Source organism: Neodiprion lecontei, chromosome 2 (assembly GCF_021901455.1).
Source record: "Neodiprion lecontei isolate iyNeoLeco1 chromosome 2, iyNeoLeco1.1, whole genome shotgun sequence".
NCBI lineage: Eukaryota > Metazoa > Arthropoda > Insecta > Hymenoptera > Diprionidae > Neodiprion > Neodiprion lecontei.
The window spans coordinates 40023504-40048108 of record NC_060261.1 but is presented as its reverse complement, the minus strand read 5'-3'; the positions used below and the strand labels follow the sequence as shown (position 1 = coordinate 40048108).

Sequence of the window (24605 nt, the reverse complement as noted above, 5' to 3'; positions counted from 1 at the left end):
CGCACAAAGGGTTTCATAGCTTTGTCATTTCTCTCCTTATCGCTGAATCTTCTTGGGGAGAACATCGTAGGTACCTGACGCGACATCAAATAATGACATCACGACAAATTAGTTCCTAAATTAAGTTCTCGAGATTTCTTATCATACTTGATACGGCAATTACAATTCTCTCGGCTTTGTTCTCCATGCTGAAGGTATGTACAATAATGTCAAGAGTAAGGGTATAAGGGTACACCGAAATCACTTGGGAAATCAGAAAGAAAAGGTTCTTATACAACGTTGTTCTGGAATGTTCATTTCTGACGAAGCAGAAGTTTCGAACGTCTTAGTTTTACCTTCTAAAAATCATCAGTCTGAGTACTGTTCGTTTGGGCTTATGTATAATCAACTGCGGTTGGAAATAATTTAATTTTGTCTCATTGGACGAAAAAATGTTAAGTTCGAACCCGATTAAGAAATGAATGATCAGCGAGAAAAAAATTACGTACAGAAAAAGAGCAGCGCTGATTGGTGTGTTCGGTATTGTGTTTTCTCCTGATTCGTTATGCGCTTTTTACTTTAACGCAACATTTGCAAGAGACGTTTGTTTAAAATTTTTTTTTTTCTCCTTCGGTTGAGATTTATGCGCTCAACGGTGCCGAGGATGAATAAAAGTTTTTAGACAGTTGTTTAATCCTTTTAACCGAGCTCCTCACTCGCTCTGCAAGCACGTGAGTATCTCGTTCAAGTTTTCTTTTGTATCGCTTGTCCTTTTTATTCCGCTTGAAAAGGTGCAGGGGAAATGCGGATAAGCGTATGGCTTTTCAGAGCTTTGATTCAACCCTCCGTGAATTCTTTTACTCCAATTCGTATAGCTTTAAGCGTTCTAACGATATTTCACGCAGATTTTAATCTCCACTAGTGTCTTTTAATAGCGCATGGATCAAAATGAAGAGGGTTACTGTCACGGCTATGGAATTAGTATTTGGATATAATTCTCTTGAACATAGTTATGTACGTATAGGTACTCAAGTTTCCCAATGTGTCATGATGCTTTGTTCAAGAGACAAATTAATGCTCATACGGTCATGCGCGTTACAAAACAGATACTGGAATTTTGGTTATAAATAGTTTGGAGAGCTAATCTTTGCAACGTGATGTTACGTAAAGAGAGAAAAGCGAAAGCGAATGAAATTCAATACCTTTTATCGAGTTTTTCATTAAATAGAGCTGGAAATTGAAGATGTTTTTAATCACTTTGTCGATGGTTCTTTTACGTTGTTTTACTACGGTGAAAAATTACTACAGGAACTGATGGGGTTTTATTATTTTTAATATTTTTAGGGTCACTTTACTCGCTAAAGATGCGGTTTTACTAATTTATCAATACGAATAGGGACATGAGATTAAAGCATCGAGAGTTGAGATGCATGGATCGAAAGAATAGCGAAAGAAGAATGATTTGGTCCTTCGTTCAGTTTAACGTTACGGTTTATTCTTCTCACCCTGAGGCCTAATGTAGAGTAATTACTCGAGGGGGAAAGATCGGTGAATTTTGTAAATATTTTCAACCTTGCTGATGGCGCGATTCCGAAGAAGAGTAAATTTGTTTTCAACGGTATTATTTACGTGTATTTTGGATTTATTTAGGGTGAGAAAATGTATATATTTTCGTCTAAAAAAGTTCATTATTTTATCAGAATGACAGTCTCATCGACCAATACATAAATACATAAATTTTCAATTCGTGTCAGATGGGAATAAAAATCTATTCGACTCTTGACTATAGAATTTTATTATACAGTTAATATCGAGTACTTTATGAATTTCATACACGCGCTCAGTAATATTCCTTACGATCTCATTTCATGCCGAATTAAGGCTAAACGGCTGTAATAATATCTCGAGACTTATAATGCGTGTATGTTGATTCGATTATCCGTTGATAATACGACGATGCAGTCACTAGAACGTTTTATTCGTTGAAACGTGTAATCCTGTGACTTTGAAATTCGAATAACGCTTTGTTTTCGACGAATTTCATTTCGTCAAGCCGAGTAACTGTTTCATTATTTTCTTTTACCATGAAATATGAGACAGTAAATCAAAAGATAGTTCCAACTAGCGATTCCAGTTTGTATGCAGGATAGAGGATTATACTTGCCGCAAAGTTTTACGGTGCGGGGATTGGTGCGCGATAACTTTTCTTTCCCCAAGAAGTTCACGTAACAGAGTCACGTATCAAATAGGCACGCCTGCGAAACCTTGAGTCGCGACAATAATGTAAGTACGACGCTGTTTGCAAGAGCATACTTAAAGAAAATACTACCAACAAAAAATACTATTATAGGTATGCATAGCCAAGGCTTCTTATTGTGACCACAAAAAAAGCTCAAAGCATTTCACGATTTATATTTTCGAGTTGACAATTTGATACAATTGTAGTTTTGTTTTGTCTTTATATTGCGTAATTCGGAGAGTATTTTTGTTTTCTCTTTCTATTTAAAGAATGCGCTACAATATAAAGTAGTAGAGAGAAATCATACCGAAACGTCTTGAATAAATTGAAGGAAAAAATTTGTACGAAAGATAAAACGAAGATCTTTGAAGTGGAAAAATTTTCCACCGTAGAATTTCATACCTGCCACAGAGTTTGCTTTCAGCATCCTTGTGACGAAATTTGCACAAAGAGCACGACTTCAATAAATTTTCGATAAATATTCTGAGACATGTATTACTGACGTAAAATCTCGAGGCACGGTATTTTCACGCAAACGCCCGGATTTACGAAATGTCGCATTCAACGGTTAAATCTGTTCCAAGGAAAATTACGCTTCTTGCGGAAAATACGGAAGCAAGAACCTCGATATCTTCAGTTACTTCGATTTAAATCCGATCCCTCGGTAATATATTAGTTAAATAACAATACTTGACAAGTTTTTATTACGCTCGAAGGGAATACGTCGACGATTCTACGGCGTTCTTCTCCAGACGGCAAATGGTTGAAATCGTAGAATGAGTATCGTCTGCACGTGTTGACGGAAAATTCGATCGACCTGAAGCATCTACGGCCACGGTGCTGTTTGATAGACTGCAGATGGGTGCAGGATAGATCGATGGGATTATCGCTATCGAATATAATTTCGGGTCCCGTTCCGGCAAATCCTCGGAACGTGAGTAGACTAACCAACGAAACCGTCTACGGCGCAAATTCGATAATCCACATATGTGCAAATTATGTGTTCGTGGAAATTGTTGATAATACGAGCCGTGCGTTCCGTGCAAATTAAAGCTCGCAGCTTTAATTTGCGAATAAAAGTCGCGAATAAATTGAGGTAGTTCGATCGTTAAATAGCGGAAGAAATTTCAGTCGAAGCTGTTATTGTATCGATAATAGACCGGGTAATGGAAGTGGAGAAAATGGGAAAACGGGATGCCGGTAGATCGGCAATATAAGTGATCGTCGAGGACCTTACGGTTGATTGTGATTTCGTTATTCGGCGGACCGATAAAATATAATAAAAAAAAAATATGATGCGTGAAAGTGTGTAACGGGATTGTGTTTTTTATCCGATTTTTGAACCGAGGACCATAAGCTCTGGCAAATATCGTTCGTATCATTTAGGAATCTCGTTTGGAACATCGGAAAAATACGATACTCGCCAGGAAAATGATGGAAACTCTTTTCGTTAGTGGGACTGGGACTGCAGCATCACTCCGAGGGATGGATAAGCAGAAATCCCTCTATTAACGCTAATAGAGACATTGCGAAGTTGGTCGTTCTGTACCTCATACGTACCCCCAAAAACAGCGATTAAATTTTTCCTTTCTCCGGCACGAGTAAACGTATCTAATTCGAACTTTCGTTCTGGATCACAATTAACTCTTTTGGGTATGGCTCGGCTTTTGGTTTGACTCTGCAGCTAAAGTCAAGACTAATATTCTTTCAGCTCGTGCCATGAGATAAAAAGTTGAACTTGAGATCGATGTTGTCGATCTTTTTGTTTGTGCTTCGAAAGCCTTCTTTTCTCTGTTCTCGTACTCTTACTTTAATTATACACGCCTTGTCAGTAATATTTGTCGTGTTCTGCCGTTGTTTTTAATTTTTGACAGCTCATTAAAATATTGGAATCATTATGAAACATTTTTATTTTTATCGTTATCATTTTTCATTATACTTATGCATATGAAAGACGTAATTTGTACTGTGCTTTATACAAATTATTTTCGCTGCAACTAAAATTTGACCACGAGTTTTTTGGTAAACTCTTTTTTATTAATTTTCCCATAGTTCGTAGAATCGAGTGAAAAGAGAACGATAGTTAAAAATTGAAAATTGGCTGCTTAGAGATCACTTTCAGATCGCTGAGGCTTAGCGGATTGAAAATGTGGTGAAAGTTAGTTTTCCATTAGCGCAGAGTTGACTTGAGGTAATCCGCGAGTTCGCTTCGCGGGTGCATTCGACACTACGTTTATCCGCTTTGGGCATGGTAGTGTTTTTTTTTTTCTTGCCCAGACTTTAACAAACTAGTAAAAAAAATTCTTCTTCTTCTTCTTCTTCTATAAAAGATAAGAAAAACAAGGAGAAGAAAAAAAGAACGCATTCCTTCCGATCCATTACAGAGGGTGGATCCCAGCGTAAACGAACAGGCAATCTTCGGAGGGATAACACGATTTTCAAAGCCTCATACCAACGAGATTTCTCCTGAGTGAGTTTTGCCGATTTCTGCAGTAAACCCCCGAGGCAAGTATCCCATACATATAGTTGCCCCGTCACGCTGCAGAGAGCACGAACGAACTTGGCCTTCCCGAGTGTAGAAAAACGGCAGAAAATGAGACGGAATAGCTGAAAAAGAGCCCTCAAGAATCCCGGGACTTTATCGCGAAACGTTTCGAGAATGACGTGCACGCCGGAGAGAAGTCGCCGGAACAGCCAGACTCGATTTTCCGCCTTCGTTTAAAATTGCTTCTATTCATTTCCGTTAGCTACACCGTTTTCTTCCTTGTCAGTAAATTCCGCTACGGTATATATTATGTGCCATTGTGAAGTCGGTGTACGCCTACTTTAGAGCGAACCATTCGCTAGCTGGTGCTTCTTGGCCTCGGTAACGGTATACCATACATGTATGGATGTGCGACAATAAGAGCAGTGAATTTTCGTCACACTAGCTGGGAAGGAAATTTGACAATGAGTAAAATGCCGCAGCTTCAGCTTGAAATGGAAACTGTAATGTGATGAGCTTCTGCGCTCAAGTTTCTAATGTTATTGGTGTTTCCCCGTTATAAAGCCCAAAGAGACACGGCAGATAACGGTTTACCTTTCGATCGTTCGACTTTACTTTTTATTTTCTTTTTTTTTGTTGTCAACACCTTGTGTGAATTTTTCTGATAGAGATGTATACGTACACTTTATTTATACAAGGTTTTTTCCTTCCTGGGAAATGGAAGCTGCGACGCAAATATTTGAAGAGCACAAGTTCCCTCGGCGTAAACCATTTATCAACTCGTCACGGATTTACAAAAAGATCTCCCCCCCCCCCCCCTGCGATGACGAGGCATCGTGACAGAGAGTGTGGAAATTTACGTTGTCAAAATGACCATGGGTATAAATATTACGTCTGGGAGGATCGAGGGATCGGGAGAAAAACTTGACCCGAATACTGTGTCTCGTTGCTTGCGGGGGTGATCGGGATCATTTTTCATCGTTCAGATTTCAATCAGGAAGAAAACACGATTCATGATGATACTGACGGCTGATGCGTTGCGAGCTGTCTCCGCAGTATCCGTTTTGCGAATGTAATTTCGCCCTTGCGGTCTATCGCGTGATCCTAAATACTTTGAGAAATGTGTTTTTTCACGAAACTTGATCGATCCGAGGCTGTATAATGAATGTGAAAAGTTTGCGAAACCGTCGTAATTACTCTTGGGTGTTCGGGAATTTGAACATCCATCTTAAACAGCGTGCAACGAGTGAGATTGACGGGTCAATTATACAGGGTGTTTAAAACTTGTTATTCTTTTCAATTCGGGAACGAGAGATGCGTTGCTGAACATGTGGGACAAGGACATCGGGACACCGGGAGACCTTTTGGACGATGGGGCGTTGGTACATGGACAATCAAATTAAGTCCTCTTAGATCTGTCACGAAGTCGTCCACCGACAGCGCCCAGACGGAGGGCGAGACTCGGAAAATTTGCGTAACGGGTTGAACACACGTTGCCAAAATTCGTCTAGTCATCAGCGACGCGTCGCAAAAATTGACTCGCTCAAATATTTAACACCGAGGTAACCAAGGACTTGAGTGGCTTTTAGAGTGACTGTTGTACGAGGTAGATCCACCACCACCCTCCGTGTCTCGATGCACTCTTCCAATTAGCGATGGCCACTGAGCTAAAAATAATCGAACACGACTCGATTGAATCGGTAAAACATTAATCGATTAAGCGATTATTTCTTGGTTTTTTGAAACGGTGCATATGAAAGTAAAATTTTGTAAATTTCGGTGCGTGGTCTTGATAGCGGAACAGGTTTTTTGACGATTTACAGTTTCATTCAAAATGTTTTTCGATATCAGGTGAAGATATTCATTCATCTTTCACTCGTTGCATCAAATAGGTACTTAGCGAGTAAGACAATGATAATAAGTGATACTTTGATCGCATAAATTGATATTGTATTGCGACGTTCGTGGGAGTAAAAAACAAAAACCGATTGTGAGGAAAAATAATTAATCGAGTTTAAAATAAAATCGATTATACTCGATTAATCGGAAGAAAATAATCGACTTAATCGATTATTTTCGGTCATTCTTACTTTCGATCATATTCGCAATCAGCCACGCGTATCGAATAAGAATTTTACTGCAGTGGAAAATTGGATACGATTCTATTAGTCTGTAACGAGGATATCACCCGACTCCTGCTCGCACCTTCTATTTTTGTTAATTTTCACGGTCCTTGAATTACTCTCGTTGAGATTAATTCGTTGAGGCGGGTATTCATACCCCCACGTATTTACATATAAGCATCATCGTGCGTAGTCTGCAGAGGGTTGATCCGCGAATGATAGATCGTTGCTGAAGTAATGAAAATACGTTCGGGTAACGTCACGGTTATACCCGTATGAAATAATAATAACAACCATCATGTTTTGGACATCCACACGTACTTATATTATACGAATACGCCGTTTCGCTGGCGGATTTTTATCAGCGTTATATCACGCGATGATCATGATATCGCAATGTTTCCCAGCGCTGGCCAACCCAGCACGCTGAAACTCTCGCCCGTTTTATTACCTGCCTAAAACATCCTGTCAAAATGATGAATGATTGTGAAAATGACCGCCTATATATATATACAATACATACGCGTCTGTAGATTATCGGCCAAAAGGCAAAAACCAAAGGCTTTTATGCTTCATCATTGCAATCTGCACGTATATTTGTTGGAACATTGATTGACGCCACTGATTTTCTTGTATATATATATATATGTATGCAATTATACATTTATATGTATGTACCAAAAAACTAGGCACCCATCGTTTAATATGGCTAAAATTTACGGTTACGTAGACGGATATCGATGAATTCTTAAAAAAGAAAAAAAAAACTATGAAAATCAAGCTTCGCTGCAGCAGGTAATGAAGAATCCGCGACAGCGCGTGGCAGTAAAATTTTTTTCTCGTTTCGGAAATGGGTTGAAAAAAGTTGGCAAATGTACAAGTTCTTGCTTTTGGGAAATCTCTTGCCAGTGTATTTTATCTCACGGGTTAAAAATTGAGTCGCACAGTATGGCGCAGGAATTGCTTCCATTTACCCTGTTCGCCGGATTTTCGTAAACACGGTATCGTATGCAGGGAGAAACGCCCGCGGCGTTGTTGGCACAAGGTTAATGTTGTACCGTCTTGGCGACGCGAATAGTTCTCACCGCGGTGTTGATTCTGTCGTTTTTGCGTAGCTCGGTATAACGCGTATCTATAAATTGCAAAATTAGCATCCATAGTGGTTAGTCGGCGAGTTGGTTGCATTTCGCGGCCCGTTTAACGTCGGTTGGCTATATTTATGCGAAAACAACAGGCTATTATTTAATTCCCATAATAGTACGGTTTTTCGGGACGATGAAGTCCCCCAACCGCCGCATTAAGAAAATGCGCCCCTCTGCCGGCGTGGAATCGTTAAACGATCGAGCGGCGATCCTTGACGGACATTTCTCTGGTTAAAAGCTCGCGGCGGGCCCGAATCTGGTCGAGAAAACAGCGCGAAAAGCTACCCTCGACTTACACCGGCTCGAACGGCATACAGATGAGACTCTTTTGCTTCGGCGGCAAGCCGGGTCTTCCCACCTCGGTATCGTTACATCCCCTTTACGACTCCGTATCGTCTACGCAAAGACCCCCTGAGACTCGGAGTTGATTTCCATCTGGCAGACTCGCCGAGGGCATGCAAAAACCGACGACTATTAACATAGACAAGGTAAAGGCGGTTTGCAGACTTTAATGGATGATATTTAGATTATTTAGCTTTTTACATTGGTTTGTTTGATGACCGCCGGTGTTGTAACGTTACTCCGTCTTCGTACGATATCTTGTTCTAATAATGTTTGAGAAAGTTTTTAATATTTCTTACGATACGTAAACTAAACTCTCATTTCACCCGTCACTTCGGCCTCTTTTTCTTTTCACATCTTAGAATTTGCCAAAGTATCCGTAATAGGTAAATCAGCGTTACAACAGAGTTCCGAAAGCTCTCGAATCAAGACAATGTAACAACTCGGTTCATCAAGTGAACATTTTTTTGCTTCGAGTAAGTAGTTTTGTTCAGGCAACGTAATCGAATAATAGATAATTTTTGCAGGTGGCTGCTTACTCGAATTGAGTAAGTATCATATTTGAGCAGTATTCAAACACGCGTTTACTATTAATTTGACTACATTTTTCATAACATTTAATAATAATTATTATCATAATTTTTAATAATAATTAATAACAGTGTTTAATTTCATTTCGTATTTGGTCAACGATTATATGGTCACGACTGAAAAAAAAAAAAAATTTTTTTTACGATTCTGTAAGACTTGAGTGTTATGAATATCGAAAAAAAAGACTAGATAAAAATAAAAAAAAAATAAATAAAACTTTGAATTATCGTACAAGCAGCTTTAAAGTAGATAACAAGAAATATCACATCACGCATTAAGCACGATGATTGGTTGTATTCTTCAAGGGAAACGAGTCGAGCGGCAATAACTTGGAGCCGTAGGCAGGAGGCAGTCCATCTCCGTAAACCGCTATGAGTAGTCACGTAGTGAAGTTGCGTGGGCTTGGAAGACTTCGCGGTGTAGTGGAAAAGAATGTTGACGGTGGTAGTTACTTGGCATTCAAAGGGGTTCCTTACGCTGAGCCCCCCATCGGGAGACTCAGATTTTCCGTGAGTATTTAAAAGATGGGAAAACGTTTGACGGGGCTTAAAGGGGGGATCCCGTGACAAGAGAACATACTCGACTCAATGACGTTGTAAGCACGTCCGACGGGTTCGATTGCGAGTGAGCCGTTTCTGTACAGCTGGCTGACCGCAAACACGTGGTTTGGTCACGTGACCCAAGCGCTGGTTTCCGATACGATTGTTTCCTGGCGTTTGAAGTTTGGATTGTCACGATAATGGATGACAGATCCGTGTACGACAAGTTTTGAAAAATAAGACGTAACGAATAATCACCGGTCAACGCGAACTTTAGAGTCTGGGTTATAGATGGCAAATTTTGATTTCTTCTACGTAACTTGTTGATGAAAAAATTGTTTTATCAGGTAAAGTTTGTTTTTGTAGAAATTAGAACGAAATTTCCGATTTTAAGAAATATTATCAATTTTCTTAAATTTTTATCGTAAATAATAATTAAACAAACTTTAGTTTTGCATTTAAATTACTTGTATTCGAAAGTGATATTTAATAATACTCTTAAGATATAAAAGAATTGAAAAAACAAAGTTTGAAATATTGTATTTTACGTACTTCTTCTATTTTCGTATGGACTTTGTCGTGTCAAATTCCAAACTTAATCTCCCATCAGGTCTGTCAAATCTTAAGGAAAATGGTTTCTTTTTTCTTCTGAATAGGCAATCCATATTAACTGTCACTCATAAACTTCAAGTCTTATTTATCAACGTAAAAAAGACAATAACTTTATAAGCAATAAATGAAGATTTTGGTTGTAGTTCGATGTATAGAATCAAAGTTTATTTATCTCAATAGAAACTTTAAAACAAAAAAATTTTTTTCGTTTATCTGTGTAATCGACCCGCGTTTGCGAATTCTTATGAAACTCGTCAGTTCCAATTCGTAGAGTTTAATATTGACCCGGAAATGTAACAGAACAGAGAGCTAATTGCTCTTTAGCTACGTGCGAGTCGACAAGCACAGCGAGTACTCATTCACAGCTCAAGCTTTATGAGAATCGAGGTGCATTGAATGAAGAAATTGCACGCTAGGGAAAAATTTGTGTGGTTTAAAAGCTGCAAGATTTCCACTGATTCTCTGTTATACGTTATATCTTATTTAATTTTCACGCACCTAGCAAAGCAATCTAGGCAACTATCGCTAGACAGTTTGTTGTTTGTCATGTTTCAGAACTCAGGGCGTTATTGTTAATGATGGAATCAATTACAGGCCGACGGTAATCAACCTTGATCTCACAAACTGTGTAATTATCTCTGCTAGGATCCGATCCCTGTAAAATCATGGTCCGGAATCCGGGATGCCTCGAACTATGGGGCCCCGTGTGCGCAGTACGATTTTATAAACAAAACAATTATCGGCGGCGACGATTGCCTCTACCTGAACGTCTACCTGCCTTCAAACGAGGAGAGACCCAAGCGAGGTCTACCGGTCATGGTGTGGATACACGGAGGCGGGTTCGTAAACGGTTCAGCGGACAATTTTATTTACGGGCCAGATTATATAATCAAGAAGAACGTTATCGTAGTGACGATTAACTACCGACTCGGCGTTCTCGGTAATCCATTTGGAACTTCATTCGTTGCTTGCGATTAGTATTACATGCCTGAGATATTGAAATTTTTATCACGGATGTAACCCATCCGCTTTCATTCCCAGCCACTTGCTTTCGTGGAATATCTTAACGTAGGTCTAATACATTACTTGGGATCTAGATGTTCACTGATTGTACACCCTCGAGCAGTCTTGATTTTACCGGGTTGATAAATTGCCGTTTTCACTTTAATCTCTCCCATCTCCTATCGCTATCATCGAATTGAGCAGGTTCAGTTATCAGACCTACGGATTATTCTAATTCAACTCAGTTTGCCTCCGACGATTATCTTCTTAATTGAGTTGCAATGGAGGAAAGTCTATTACATAGAAATCATTTGAAGAAGAATCATTTAAACGAACGCCATTAGTATTCAACATTCTAATGAAATGTTACAGGTTTTCTCAACTTGGAGCATAAAGTGGCATCTGGTAATCAAGGGCTGAAGGATCAAGTGTTGGCGTTACAATGGATTCAAGAACATGTGGAGGCTTTTGGAGGGGACAAAAATAACGTGACGATCTTTGGTGAAAGTGCGGGAGCTGCTGCCGTTCATTATCTGGCCATCTCTCCGCTGACACAAGGTGCTGATATTCGCTCTTATCGCTAAAGGGATCAAATCGTATAATATAATCTGTATTCAAACCTCTGGAATTTTATCACCGATTTCAATACGGTTTCAGGATTGTTTCACAAAGCCATTGCTCAGAGTGGGACTATTTTCAACCCGTGGGCTAGCGTCCTCCGGAATTCAAAAAAGATTGCTATCAGATTGCTAGAGTACCTAGGAAAGCCATTTCAGGGGGAACAGGAAACGGTCGAGTTTCTGAAGACGGTGGACTGTAAAAAGCTGATCGAGGCGCAGACAAAGATTCAGACGAAACAGGTACGAACGTTCGAGAATTCGTTGGAGACAATTAACCGGGCGGGTTACAATTTTCTTCATGATTTTGGTAAATATAAACGAGGGCGTAACGAACCGTGTCGTGTTTACAGGAGCGTGCTCAGATGGTATTCTTGTTTGGACCTACCATAGACAACGTTGCCGAGGTACCATTTCTTCCCGACTTCGTATCTTCTCCCGACAAGGGAGTTGTTAAAGTTCCTCTCATTGTGGGTTACACAGACCGCGAAGGAATTTTGTGTTTCGATGGTAACCGAATTACTTCTCTGCCTGGTGGGCAAATTATTAGAAAAAATCTGCGCCATCTATTCAGTTCATTGCAGGGGTATTATCGCTAAGTCGAATTGAAACTGAGCAAGAAAGTCATAAGGAAAATTCATTTGAAGCTTTGAAATTTTTTTATGAAATATTGCCCTGATTTAGAATGTGATTTTTTCTAGCATTGAACGAAAAGTCTAGCGCACATATGAACGCCGACTTCGGCTGGATCGTACATCCCCAAGTTTTGGCAGCCATGAAGCGAAACGCGAAATTAACACCCCTGAATATAAAGCGGGCTTACTTCGGTGACGGACCGATCGATCCAAAAACAAGCGTGATAAATTTCGTCAAGTTCAACGGTGATATGCAATTTGTGAACGGGGTCCATGACTTGATAAAAATACAAGTCAGGAGGAACGAGCAACCAACTTACTTGTACAGATTTTCATTCGACAATGGCTTTTCGCCGTTGAAAACGTTGTTAAATGCGCCGCACATTCCTGGTAAGTTACGAGAGCTGTTTGTTCACGGATCACTAATTTGATTTTAGGTGATTATGATTTGAACTGGAACGTTAATGTTTCGTGTAACATTAATTTCCTCAGGCGCTTGTCACGGGGACGAATTAGCCTACTTGTTTTATTCCCACGGACTAACCAAGTTCGGTGTTGAACCACCGAAGGCAGGATCGAAGGAACGAGTGCTTATCGAACGGTTAACACAAATGTGGACGGACTTTGCTAAGACCGGGTGAGTTGATTTTTTTGGATTTTTCTTTTCATCGCGATGCGGAGTTTTCAACAATGCAGAAAGATCGGTTCTACGATTGATAATTTTCGACGACCGTGAGAGATGCTGCAGTTGGCTAAAATGATTTGAATATATTCTCGAGTGTAATGCTGATTGAGAGCGGTTTTTGGTGAAATTTATCCTCGACCTCGTGCCGAGACAAGTGTAACAAGCCTATTTGTCGATTTTGCAGAATTCCTGTACCAGCCGAAACCGAATTAGTGAAAATTAGCTGGAAGCCTGTACAGAAAGGCAACGAATTGCATTACTTGGATATCAGCGACGAGCTCAGGCCAGCTCTGAACCCCGATGCTGCTGAACGATTGATATGGAATAAACTACCGAACAAATTATGATATCCCAATTATTTTGTGAAATGTCGAAATTGAATGTGATTTTATAGCGCAAATCTCCTAAATTGATGAAACCAAGTAAAGAAGAATACACACGGTAGATCCGGTGTACGATTGCACGGTTACAATGGGTCCTCTGGAATCACAGGAGAAGAATTCAGAAAATATTATGGAAAGTTTGCTTCATCGACTACTTATTGAGTAAAAATCATTGTTATGAAAAAAAAATTGCTAGGTCATTTTAGAGAATAAAACGAGGAATCGAGGTCAAGGACGGTGGGTATTAAATTGTAATTGAAGATTTCCCTCCTCTGAGATGAAAAATTACGCTGATTTTTATTGCTAGTCGTACCCCGTGGCATCAAAGATAGAAGTTTAAGAATCTTCGTGAAAGTTTTGTTTCACGTTTAAGCATTCACCTCAGCAGAGCAGCTCAATTTGCAGAACTTCAGAGAAGACGCTGGGAATTTCTTCGACACTTTCGTCTTTTCAAAGTTTTCGCTCTGATAGGCTACTGCTCCTGGTTTGTTTCGGGGAAAGCGCAACCAGGCTGCCCCAGAGTTCGGGCTTTGCAATGAAATAATTTATTCATGAGACTCGAAGGTATTACGTTAAAGCGAACTAATCGGTGAGTTTTTAATATTCTATAGCATCCTGTTTACCCACACAAAGTTACTTCCCTTTCCCTGGCCACGAAGTACGAAGTGTTTCCGGTATGCGGATGCCCAAAATCTACCTTAAACTTCGACACGAATTCTAAGCTTGTTTTATATACCGCGGAAGTTTGATTCACTTCAGTTGGAACGGAATTGAGATATTTGCGTAAGATTGTTTTGAACTGCATGCTTTACGAAGGGTAGACTTCTTGATTATTTCCATATCAATTACTTGAAAAAGGTTTCCTCGCAATCAAGCATCTTTGCCCTTAACTCGGAACTTTATACATATAGGTATATTTTTGCTAAAATGCTACAAGATACCCGTTACACTGGAAAAGTTTAGGTAATATTTTTCAATTGAAACTGGTCGAGCATTGCTATGACGAGTCGGTTAAAAATAAATGCAAAGTTAAACTTCGTTGTGGCCTGGACTAGGTTTTTGCATCTATCGTAAGATAATAAAATATCTGCTGATATTATCACCGGAGTGATACTTAATTCGATTTATCGCTGGAACTTTGTTATTCTACCTTAAATTACGAATAGAAAAATGAACATGTTGTACGGTACAGTATAAAAATCCGTTGAAGCTGTGTTGAGGAGCTTCCGAATGTGTCAAGATGCCCAACTCTGTGCGATCTCGAATCTTATTTTGCGAAAATATGTTAGACCATAAAGAGTTTGTGATTCTGCGGTACATGCACGAGTAGGATGATTGAAAATATTTTTAAACGTACTGCATTCAAATTAAAGGGGTTGCATAAGATTGTAAAACATTATTGAAGGTCGCTTTTTTACACGAATAACCAAAAAAAAAAAAAGTGAAACAGCGATTTAAGATTCTGTTTTAACATACGAGTGTTTGGATGATGCAGCAGTTCAAACTGCACAAAGCAGATGATCCGAGGGCAAAAGTTTTGACGAACAGCGAACACGGTATTCCCAAGATTGCTCACAACTTTACAAAAGAGAAACGGTAACGCTGGATAGATGAATGCGCTGTTCGCAGTGTATTTTCTACGCAGTGAATAAAGATTACTGGTTGGAGAAAGAATGATTTCGCGATGATGGCGAAAGAAGTATTTCGATGATAGAACCGTTTTCTTACACCGCGGCAGTGAAATGCTCGCTAAGATATGTGAAAACCAGCAGAAGAATATTAATTTTTCAGCTTATTACCATCGAATGAAAACGCTGTATTATAATCAAAGAATTTTTTCCTTCAGTTGTACCGTCCAACTGGGTTACTAAGGATGCGTTCCGTCAATAGCTGGCAACGCTAAAAACTCCCCACAGGGCAGAGGCAGAGCTAGTAACGAATTCGGCGGCGTAAAAGAGATAAAAAATATCGGGACGCAGCCCGAACACGGCGCTACGACTCGCCCCATCCGCAACGCCATCTCGCGTCAATTCAGGGCGAAAGTTAACGATCAGCCGAGACACACCTCCGTGAAGTGTGGATGAAAATACATGGTTGTGGCAGAGGTCGTGAGAGTTAACGGGCAGCGTGTTTCCTAGGCATCGTGGAGACGGCCGGCGTCAAGGTCATGATATAATCTACGTTCAACAACGTAATCGTCTGCTGGCAGTTGAAGCAGCTTGGATCTTACGCAGCGTGGTGACAGTTGTTGGCGTGGCAGGAACAGCATCGCTCGTGCGACTTGCGGGCCGGTCCGGCAGCGACATTTATTTACGTTTCTTCGATTACTACTCGAGCCGTTGGTTACCGTTGTGTGGAGTTTTTATTTACCGACGCGCCCAATCACGGATGGATATTCTCGAGCTGTACTCGGGGTCACTTGGCGGTTTGCAGTGATCGACTTCAATCTGTCACTGTAAGCTGATTCGATATTTTGCGGTTGGCAGAGCCGTGCAGTGATTCTTTGGTTTTGTGAACTCTGTGAAGACTGGAAGCTGAGGGACGGAAGAAAACTGGAGTGATCATCCGATGTGCGATTGTTAACGTTGAGGGATTCCGAGCATCGAGTTGCGATGAGCAAGCGTGATAGTCCAGACATAGAAACAATGCCAGCCTATCTGAAGGCCATTCAGGCTATCGCGGGTTGCACTTCCGGCGAAAAACAACGGACAATCAATACCACTGCAAGGAAAATGGCGGGATACGAGGACTGCGAATCTTCCTCAGAGGATCCTGGAGTATCGGATCCAGATTTTCCGAAGCCGTTGAAGCCGCTGGTTGAAGTCGAGGTTGCGAAGCTTCTGCGATCTTACGAGGGGATAATCAATGCCTTGAAAAGCGACGACATCGTCGTCGTGGCTCGAGTCATTCGAGCCACCTGGTTTTTCGAAGGATCCAACAGCAAAGTCATAAACGCGGCCTACTTCACAACGAAAGTCTTTCCACACATATCGCTCTACGCTCGCTTGAAGACAATAAAAAATTTGGGAATTCATTTGAAGAATACTGCGGTAGCAGCGGAATTTTTCTCAGCCGTGGCCGAACAGTATGGCATTAGTCAGGCCGTCCCGCTACTCGGAGCTTGCAAGGAAAAGTTCGCGTGGAAAATGATAACCGAGAAGAATATTGTGCTACCGTATAAGGCTGTAGAGAGGTTTTACCGAAAGCATCCGGACCTAGTGATAAAGTACTTGAAACTAAGCTATCCGACCGATAAAACCACGAGGGTCTTTCACAAGATCAATATTCAAGACTATAAAAATTTCTTACCCGAAATTGCGAACAAACATCTCGACGATTTTATCGAGATTTACAATACGCATGAATTATTGCTGAATGTAAAACTTGGCAAGAAGGCGTCTCGCAAATTCATTAGAAAGCGGTTGAAATTGCTCGTCGAACAGCCAAATCGATACTTGAGACTACTCCCCCTGAAAATAGTCAGTCAGAAATTGTCCGATGATGATTTTGCAAACATGTTCAAAAACACGTTTCCTCCGGAAATCGAAGATTTCCGCTACAGTGACGTCAGCTCCGTTCTTGAATATTACGAACCGGAAGAAAACAAGGCGACTCTGATTCTCAATACCTTTAAAACCGTGTACGGAAAAGATTTACTCACCTGCAAGTCGTTAATCACATGCGATCTCCTAAAAATCCTGCCTGCGGTAGACAGAGTCCGTCTGGCAAGAATGAAGCTCGAGGACGACACGGAATGGTATCTTGACAATACCGAAAAGTCTTGGAGATGTTACCTACCCACGCTCGAAGCACTCGGTATGATAAAAAGTGAATTAGCCAAGACTTCGGATCCCGGTAAACGTCTTGAACTGTTGTATCAACTAATTTACACTTGCAAGGCTAACGACGACAAGCCAGCATTTTACGGTGTGTTGAATTACATATTTGATAAACACAAGAATGATCAAAAGTTCGTCTTCTACAAGTGTATAAAGAATTTTACACAGTGGTTTGATTTAGAAAAGCTCCACGTGCAGCATTGGCAAGTGTTGGATAAATATATCCAGCTAGTAGAGTTCCACCAAAATTGTTTCACAATCAGACAAGTTCCTGCCATACTAAAAGTTCTACAGTCGGCTCTTTATTACTGTGTGATAAATTACCGTCCCGTGGACAATTACCTACGATTTTTAATTGACTTAAAAATGAAGTCGTACTATCAAGATTGGAATATGTTCGAGGAGTATCCTGAATTGGAGAGGCTTTTTTTGGACCAAATGATAAAAAATATACCGAAGCAATATCCATTCGACAGTGAAATTTGGAACGAATCAACTGCCAACATCGTTTATTGCCTCGCAACCGCACTCTGGAATCATAACAAACGTATCAAGAAATCGAGGGGAAGAATGAAAAAATTTTCCATCAAAGATTATCCGTGGATTTTTGAAAAAATTAAAGATTTCGTGTTGACTGAAAAGAACCGTGATGATCTTTATTCAAGGGAGCGTATTCTGTTATTGGTCAGAAAAAACGAATTCGATTTGTATAACGAGTGGATTTGCGATCTCCCTAATTTCTGGACCTTCAATATGAAGATCACTTGTGACATGCTACACACACAATATCATCGAGTCTTACGATACTGGCGTGAGTGTTTAAATAATGCAGAAAAATCAGATTTACGTAAAAAGTGGTTATCAATTTTTATAAAAAGATGTCAATGGTACCAAACCTTACCCATATTCATCTTTAGAAAATCTCTGAAAAGATACCCTAATCCAACAAAATCCGATGTATCGATAGCGACCTTGGCGTTACTGTCCGATGGTGAAACTTTCACGGAAATATTTGAACCTTACGTACCTAGCGATGATAAAATTGACATGGATGACCCCAAAGCAAAATCTAACTACGCAATGGTTAGGGCCATCACCTTAAACATACAGAAGGTAAATCCGCCGGTCTCCCTAGATTTTATTGGAAAATTCTGCGTGGGAGATTATCTACAAGCAGCGATACGATCACTAGTAAGCGTATGCCATCATGTACCAATCGTCAGAGTAATGCCATTCGCAAAGATGTTGACGGAACGTCGAGTCTCGGTGATGAAACACGGGGTCAGACTGATGTACTTGGTCGCACCTCTTGACGAAATATTCACCTACCTTACCGAGCTGTGGATCAACCAAACTCATTCCTCGATCAGAGCGGTGGTATTCGACAAAATTTTCAACGTCTTCTGCAATCAGCCAGATTCTCGTACCTGGAGTATGTTTACGCTGTGCTTGAAAAACTTGACCGCAACCGACGACGACGAAGTTTTCAAAAGGCTTACAAAATTGTCTCAAGTGCCTAATCAGTATATTAACGAATACATTACTACGGTTCTCAAAACAATGGAATCGATGGAAGAGAAGGGCAAGATTCCGATGGTATACGTAAATCTAGCGTGCGATTTGATTAGTAATATAGATTCTGCCGCTACTAATATTCTTTCTGAGGACTATTCCCAGAGTTTGATAGTAAAACATTTGTTTGTTTTTGATTATAATTCAGTTATTTTTAATGTCGGTCAAAGATTTGCTATAGACAGTTATCTTCTTGCGACGAATAGATATAATGAGGCGAGGTTTAAATTCTTTGGAAATTTCTTTCGGGAAATCGTAAAAGAGCATTGGGACAAATCACATCCTAAATGTTTCAAATTCTACCCAGTGAACTTTATGGTTTCCAGATTTTTCAGCAATTTTCTTAATAAACCAATCGATGAATATGATGTAAGAATCTTTGAGAGCATGTTGCAAATTTTTAACTCTGCTCTGAAACCGTATCAAGATGCTACTACTTACTTGAATCTTGTTTTTTCGATCGAGTTCAGGAGGTCAACGACCTCGGTAGACTTTGGTACTAGGATAGCGGAGAAGATTTCAACACTTATCGAGATTTTTACTCCTGAATACATTGTTCCTTTATCGAAACAATTGTCATTTTTTTTATCGTCACGCAATTTCAACAAAAATGAGAGCACTGAAGAAATCATACTGAATATCATCGAAGTGCTTGTCCAGAGAGGGCAGGTTCACTGTACTCTTATTGCTACACATTTGTTATCCGACAATAAATGGAAAAAGCACAATGACCGTCTCCAGGCCGTTATAGATGACTTACGAAAATCCAGTCACCCCGGTATCTTGGTAATCCTACACGAATCTTTGGTCAAATTCGATTATTCCGACTGCCTTGAGCACTGATCAATCTGACCTGCGAATAATTCCAAAACTTGTGATATCGAGCGAATGATCAAACTGAATTGTTATGCGAGCAACTATATCACTGTTGGAAAAATTTAACTAAACGTAACGTTCCAGCAGGTCCACTTTATATTTGTGTTATTTTTTACATTTCTTTAGATGAATATGACACACATTTTTGTAATTTTAACATGTGAAATTTCATATCAACATTTAATTTGTAATTTTAAAGTTTTTTTTTTCCACTTAGTAATACATTAAAAAATGGTTAAATCAACTCAAAAATTTTAGTGGACCTGCTGGGACATTTGTTTTTTAATCCGTGTAGCTTTTGAAATTTTTCTCTCAGAAGCAAATGGATATTTGGAATTTCAGTATTTTTTTTTGGTTCTTACTTGATTTGTGCACTTAACAATCTATACAATAGATGATCATAGTAGTATTATACATTGGTTTATGTTTTACAAGAATTGTTTGAGTTTATAAAACTCGAAAACTTATTCTACATATTTTTCCACTGCGATTGACTTTCTACAATTCGGTCAAGAAAATATATCCTAATTTGAAATATATTTATATTTTTTTTTTTTTTTTTACAGTTTTTAATACACGCATTTGTTTTGTGTGACAAACCTTTCTTCACTTGAATACTGCACGGTATACAAGGACCAATATGTTAATTTTTACTCACGTATGTTATTCATGTTTCTACTGTATTACGCTCAATATTTTGCAAAATGAAACGATTTTTGTACGAAACAATGCCCACTATTTAGAACCTGTATCCTCATTCACTAATTGTCATGAACTAGTATTGTTAGTGTAATTATACGTTGCTTTGGTTTCTTTTCCAATTTCCAAAACGAAATTTAATGAATTGATACGGAAATTTAGGGCAAGCCGCAGTCTATGTGTATTTTGCGGTATAAAATGTTGCGTACCGATGGTCTGAATCTTTTACAATTTTACTTTATTTCGTTACACTTGAGTTTTGGCCAAGGTTTTTTTTTTAGAATTCTTATTGTTACTCAGTGACGCGATTTGGACTCCTCACGCCTAATTAATCACGTTATAATAATAGCCGCAGGCCATGAAGTTTTATTTATGCAGGCGCAAATGGAATATGGATTACCTAAGAATGAAACTTCAAACCTCGGAAGTATCGGACGACCGATATTAGCCATGGAAGATGTACGTGGTAGGAAAGTAGCATGTCTCTAAGAATTTTACAAAGTCTTCAAATTATGCACAGTAATGGATGGTATTGGTAGACTATTTCGTATTGAACTGCAATCTCCTAGTTTAGGAACTGGATTATCTTCTTAGAAAATACGACATCGTGGTTATAGGTGGATACAATTTGAAATTTTTCGCCAATTCCTTGTTATTAGTTAATGCCATTTAAGCCAATTCGTATTGATCGACCATCCTTACTTCGGATTGTTGCATGAAGTTGTGCAGATATTACCTTAAAATCAATAAATAGTAATGGTTGGATGGCTGACAATGAGAGTTGTACCCCGGATGGTCCGCAGGACTCGGTATCCCAGAAGAAATGGAAGATTGTAAGTTGATACACGGAGAGACATTTTATTGGAAGATTTATTAAAATGACGACTAGATTTCAATATTTTTTCTCGCAGTCTAGGGATCGATCCGCATTTTATCAGAAATTCCTATGCTGCGTAGTATTTCGCAAAGTTGCCAATTGTTATAGAAATCTGTTCTCGATAATTTTCACTATTTTCTAAAGACGATGGTAAAACATGTGACAATTAGCAACTGTGACTCCAAGTCACTATAGGAAAATCGTGATCGTAGCGCCAAGCACTTTGCGTGGGTTGCGATAATACGAAAGACCAAAAAGTCGTCGAGACGAAATCACGAAAGTCAAACTACCGACAGTTGAAAACGTAGAAAGACCATAAATAGGAAAACACGACTTGTAGAAAAATAACAATTGAGAGCGCAAAAATATCGACATTTTTTTCCTTGAGGATGGCCATGATCATAAGAAGCAAAATATTAAATTGCGAAAATACCGAACAGTCGAAAAGTCTACTTTTCAAATGTCAGACTCGTGCCTTTGTCGAAAATCTACGAATCCGAACTTATCAATAACGACTGACCGAAGACTCGAAAGGTCGAAATCCCGAAACCCGTCAAAGACGGAATGGCCAAAATACCGAAAGGTTGGATGACATCAGAAACTCATATATTCTCTGCAACGTTACCCGTATCCGATGGCCAGTGTCTGGTGCCATCTAGCATAAGTCTACGTGACTATGACAACCGTATTGCGGCCTTTCGGCTTTCTGGTCCTTTTGCATTTTGCGGATTGTAATTTTGTTCCTTCTGAACTTTGATTGTCGACAATTAATTTTTACGGTTTTGCGGCTATTCGAAGTATTAGCCGCTCTCAAGTTTTACTTTCGGAACTTTCATTTTTCTGTATCTCCACATTTTGTGCTTTTGTCATTCGTAATTCCAACTGTTCTGAAAATACTTTTTCGGATAAGAGAGCGTTCGGTTAAATGAACTTTCGGGGGAAACAGTTATTTTACCGAGTGATTTATCGAAAATCCCAACTTCGGTACGCTGATCATTTGTTGTTTTAAAATTCGGATCTATTAAATTTCGGGTTTTCGACCCGTCGATTTTTTCAAGTTTCGAGTTTTTCACCCCCACCCAGCAATTTGCTATCGTGCTTTGGAAAATGTGACATTATTTTTGTAAGCTTTACCGATTACTCTAAGAAGAATTGTACAGAATAAATTCAAAAAGGTCTTAGGTCGTCTGCTAGTTGCATCAATTTACTGGATCCATTGTTTTACTAACATTATATATTAATATATACGCAGGCGATTACGCGGCAGATATTATATTTACGTCGCATGTGACAATTAGAGTTACGTATTTACTTCTTCGCCTCGCTGAACTAAACCTCAACTTAGTTTCAATTTTTTACCTTTCGATTTTTTTTTAATAAATTTGTCTCCCCGTATAAGTAATTTTGCGATAATTATTTCGATACCCAGCAAACTATTTCCGATATGGTGCAAGCGATTAAATGGTATGCCTATTTTTTGCATATGCTATTAAACTTTTCTAATGTATACAATACGCTAAATATACTATCAAATATCACAATGAATTATGAAGCGACACATCCCTTTTTTTCTGTATTCTCCTTCATCTCTATTCTATTATGTTCTAGTGTTTATGTATTCAAATATATACGTACTGTTCGGTTATTCTCTATTATTTGCATAATATCCATTTGAATTTTGCCCTTGATACTCTTTGACGATCATTATTTTTGTCCTGCAGTATTCATACGTATTCGTTTATTTATTTATTCATTTTATAGCAACGGCATGGCATTTTTTGTTATACGCAGTCTCATCCTTCGATAAGTACATTGTCAGTTATTCAAGTCGAAGATCGATTCATTCGATCATTCATTTATCAGCATCATATTATGAAGTTGTCAGGTAACTTTTCTTACGAGTGCCATTGAAAAAACTGCTTTCGCGTATTGAAAAACCAAACGGTTTTATGTTTACGACCAAACATTCGTTCACCGTGGGTTGGACTAGTTTATATTTCTTTGAAATTTTGTACGCAGGTATTCTTAAACCTGAGCCAAAGTCTTGTGCATCCTTTTAAGACTTACGTCAGGCCCAACTGAATTTAAGGTGCTTTCGCGAAGCGTTAAGTTAATTTTTTCGAAATATTCCGTCACTTGTTCCATTAGTAGAACTTGTTCCAGGGTAAGTGCAGCTAGTACCTCGCAAATTACGGGTTCCGTTGAAACGTTCGATTCAAACAGGGTTGGATATGGCAAGTTTGGAATATTAAACAGTGTCAAACCTTTCCACTGAAGGAAAGAGACTGAGCTTCGAATTCTAGGCCCCTCTTATACGATGGATCCCAAATTGAGCTCAAACTTTGTCAGAAATTATAGACCCGCCAGACCGAAGAAGCCAGGTTTACCCCGGTTTTGACATAATTAAGACATTTACATGATAACGTTGTTAACTAGATGATTGATGCGACGTACATTTTCAGAATATTTGCAGACAAGGTTTCGTCTAAACTTTGAAGTTTGTAGCAGTGCAGGTGCAAGTGGTCATAAAGTGGCTGGTGCTAAATTAAAAAAAAATCCACTAGCAGAGAGTGAACTGCGCCTGACTTTGACGATTCACGAGATGTTTATTAAAAAGGTCTACTTATACTATTAGCAAAATTTTATTGCTTTTGTGTGTTTTTTTAAATTCATATTTAAATCATTAGTTTTGCAACACACTACTCGTCTCACGTAAACAGTACTATACTAATAGTTATGTTGTATAGTTTTTCATTTTTTTTTCACGCGGAGGAAAAATTTGAAGAATTTGAAATATCACAATGTCGGCGAATACAGGCAATATCGGTTGGTTACGATTCGTGTCATGTCGGAAAATTTAAGAAGACGTGACCCGGCCGAATAAAATCCAAGATACGACTGTAATAATTGAAAGGAGAAGGTACCGAATTCTTAGACTCTCGCAATTCAAGATTCGAGAATCGATTCTGTCTGCCAGCTCTGTGCCTCTCCCACACGTCTCTTACATAATTCTCTCATTTAGTTATCAATTCGACTCAGAGCGAGCTGGAGCAACTACTCGTTACACAGCCGACATCCCGTCTTATTGTCAGCTCTGAGCTCGGCGTAACTTCCTTCGGGTAACCGAGGCCGGTAAGCCCCGTGCTTCAAGAGTGTACATTGGCACCGAAATTTCGAGCCGCTTTATCACCTGCAAGCTCTACCCTGGAAAGCGTATCCGTACAACGTAACGCGTGTAAGTAAGTAGTCACATCGTGAGTCGACGAGCTGGTGAAACAATATTATGGCATCTGTAGCTCACCGAGTCTCATCCGTGGGTAGGTATAATGCGGATTATTTAAGGGACGAAGTTCCAACCCCCTCGGATC

At 39.3% G+C, this 24605-nt stretch overlaps 3 protein-coding genes across 12 annotated transcripts in view; 2 read left to right on the top strand and 1 right to left on the bottom strand.

The window, feature by feature from the left end:
• Positions 1-13606, top strand: part of LOC107220251 (transmembrane protein 19) — a 39542-nt gene extending 25936 nt beyond the window's left edge. Inside the window, exons 1-8 of one of the 3 annotated variants that reach the window (XM_015658763.2) lie at positions 9207-9410; positions 10698-10992; positions 11427-11612; positions 11712-11914; positions 12025-12181; positions 12373-12696; positions 12799-12943; positions 13176-13606. In XM_015658763.2, coding sequence (XP_015514249.2) covers positions 9273-9410; positions 10698-10992; positions 11427-11612; positions 11712-11914; positions 12025-12181; positions 12373-12696; positions 12799-12943; positions 13176-13338 — 1611 coding nt within the window. In that variant the 5' untranslated portion in view covers positions 9207-9272 and the 3' untranslated portion in view covers positions 13339-13606. Of the gene's footprint in view, positions 1-9206; positions 9411-9640; positions 9788-10697; positions 10993-11426; positions 11613-11711; positions 11915-12024; positions 12182-12372; positions 12697-12798; positions 12944-13175 lie in introns of those variants that run through there. The other 2 variants (XM_046730947.1, XM_046730946.1) reach the window with 2 other exon arrangements.
• LOC107220245 (calcitonin gene-related peptide type 1 receptor) overlaps positions 1-24605 on the bottom strand; it is a 182970-nt gene that overhangs the window by 22429 nt on the left and 135936 nt on the right. The gene's annotated exons all lie outside the window — the stretch shown is intronic.
• Positions 15404-20379, top strand: LOC107220250. Its single transcript, XM_015658762.2, has one exon. It carries the CDS (start codon positions 15987-15989, stop codon positions 19626-19628), a length of 3642 nt encoding a protein of 1213 aa, XP_015514248.2. The 5' UTR covers positions 15404-15986; the 3' UTR covers positions 19629-20379.

Bases quoted from the DNA above. Each gene is read 5' to 3' on its own strand.
- LOC107220250 (XM_015658762.2), top strand. From the start codon at position 15,987: ATGAGCAAGCGTGATAGTCCAGACATAGAAACAATGCCAGCCTATCTG.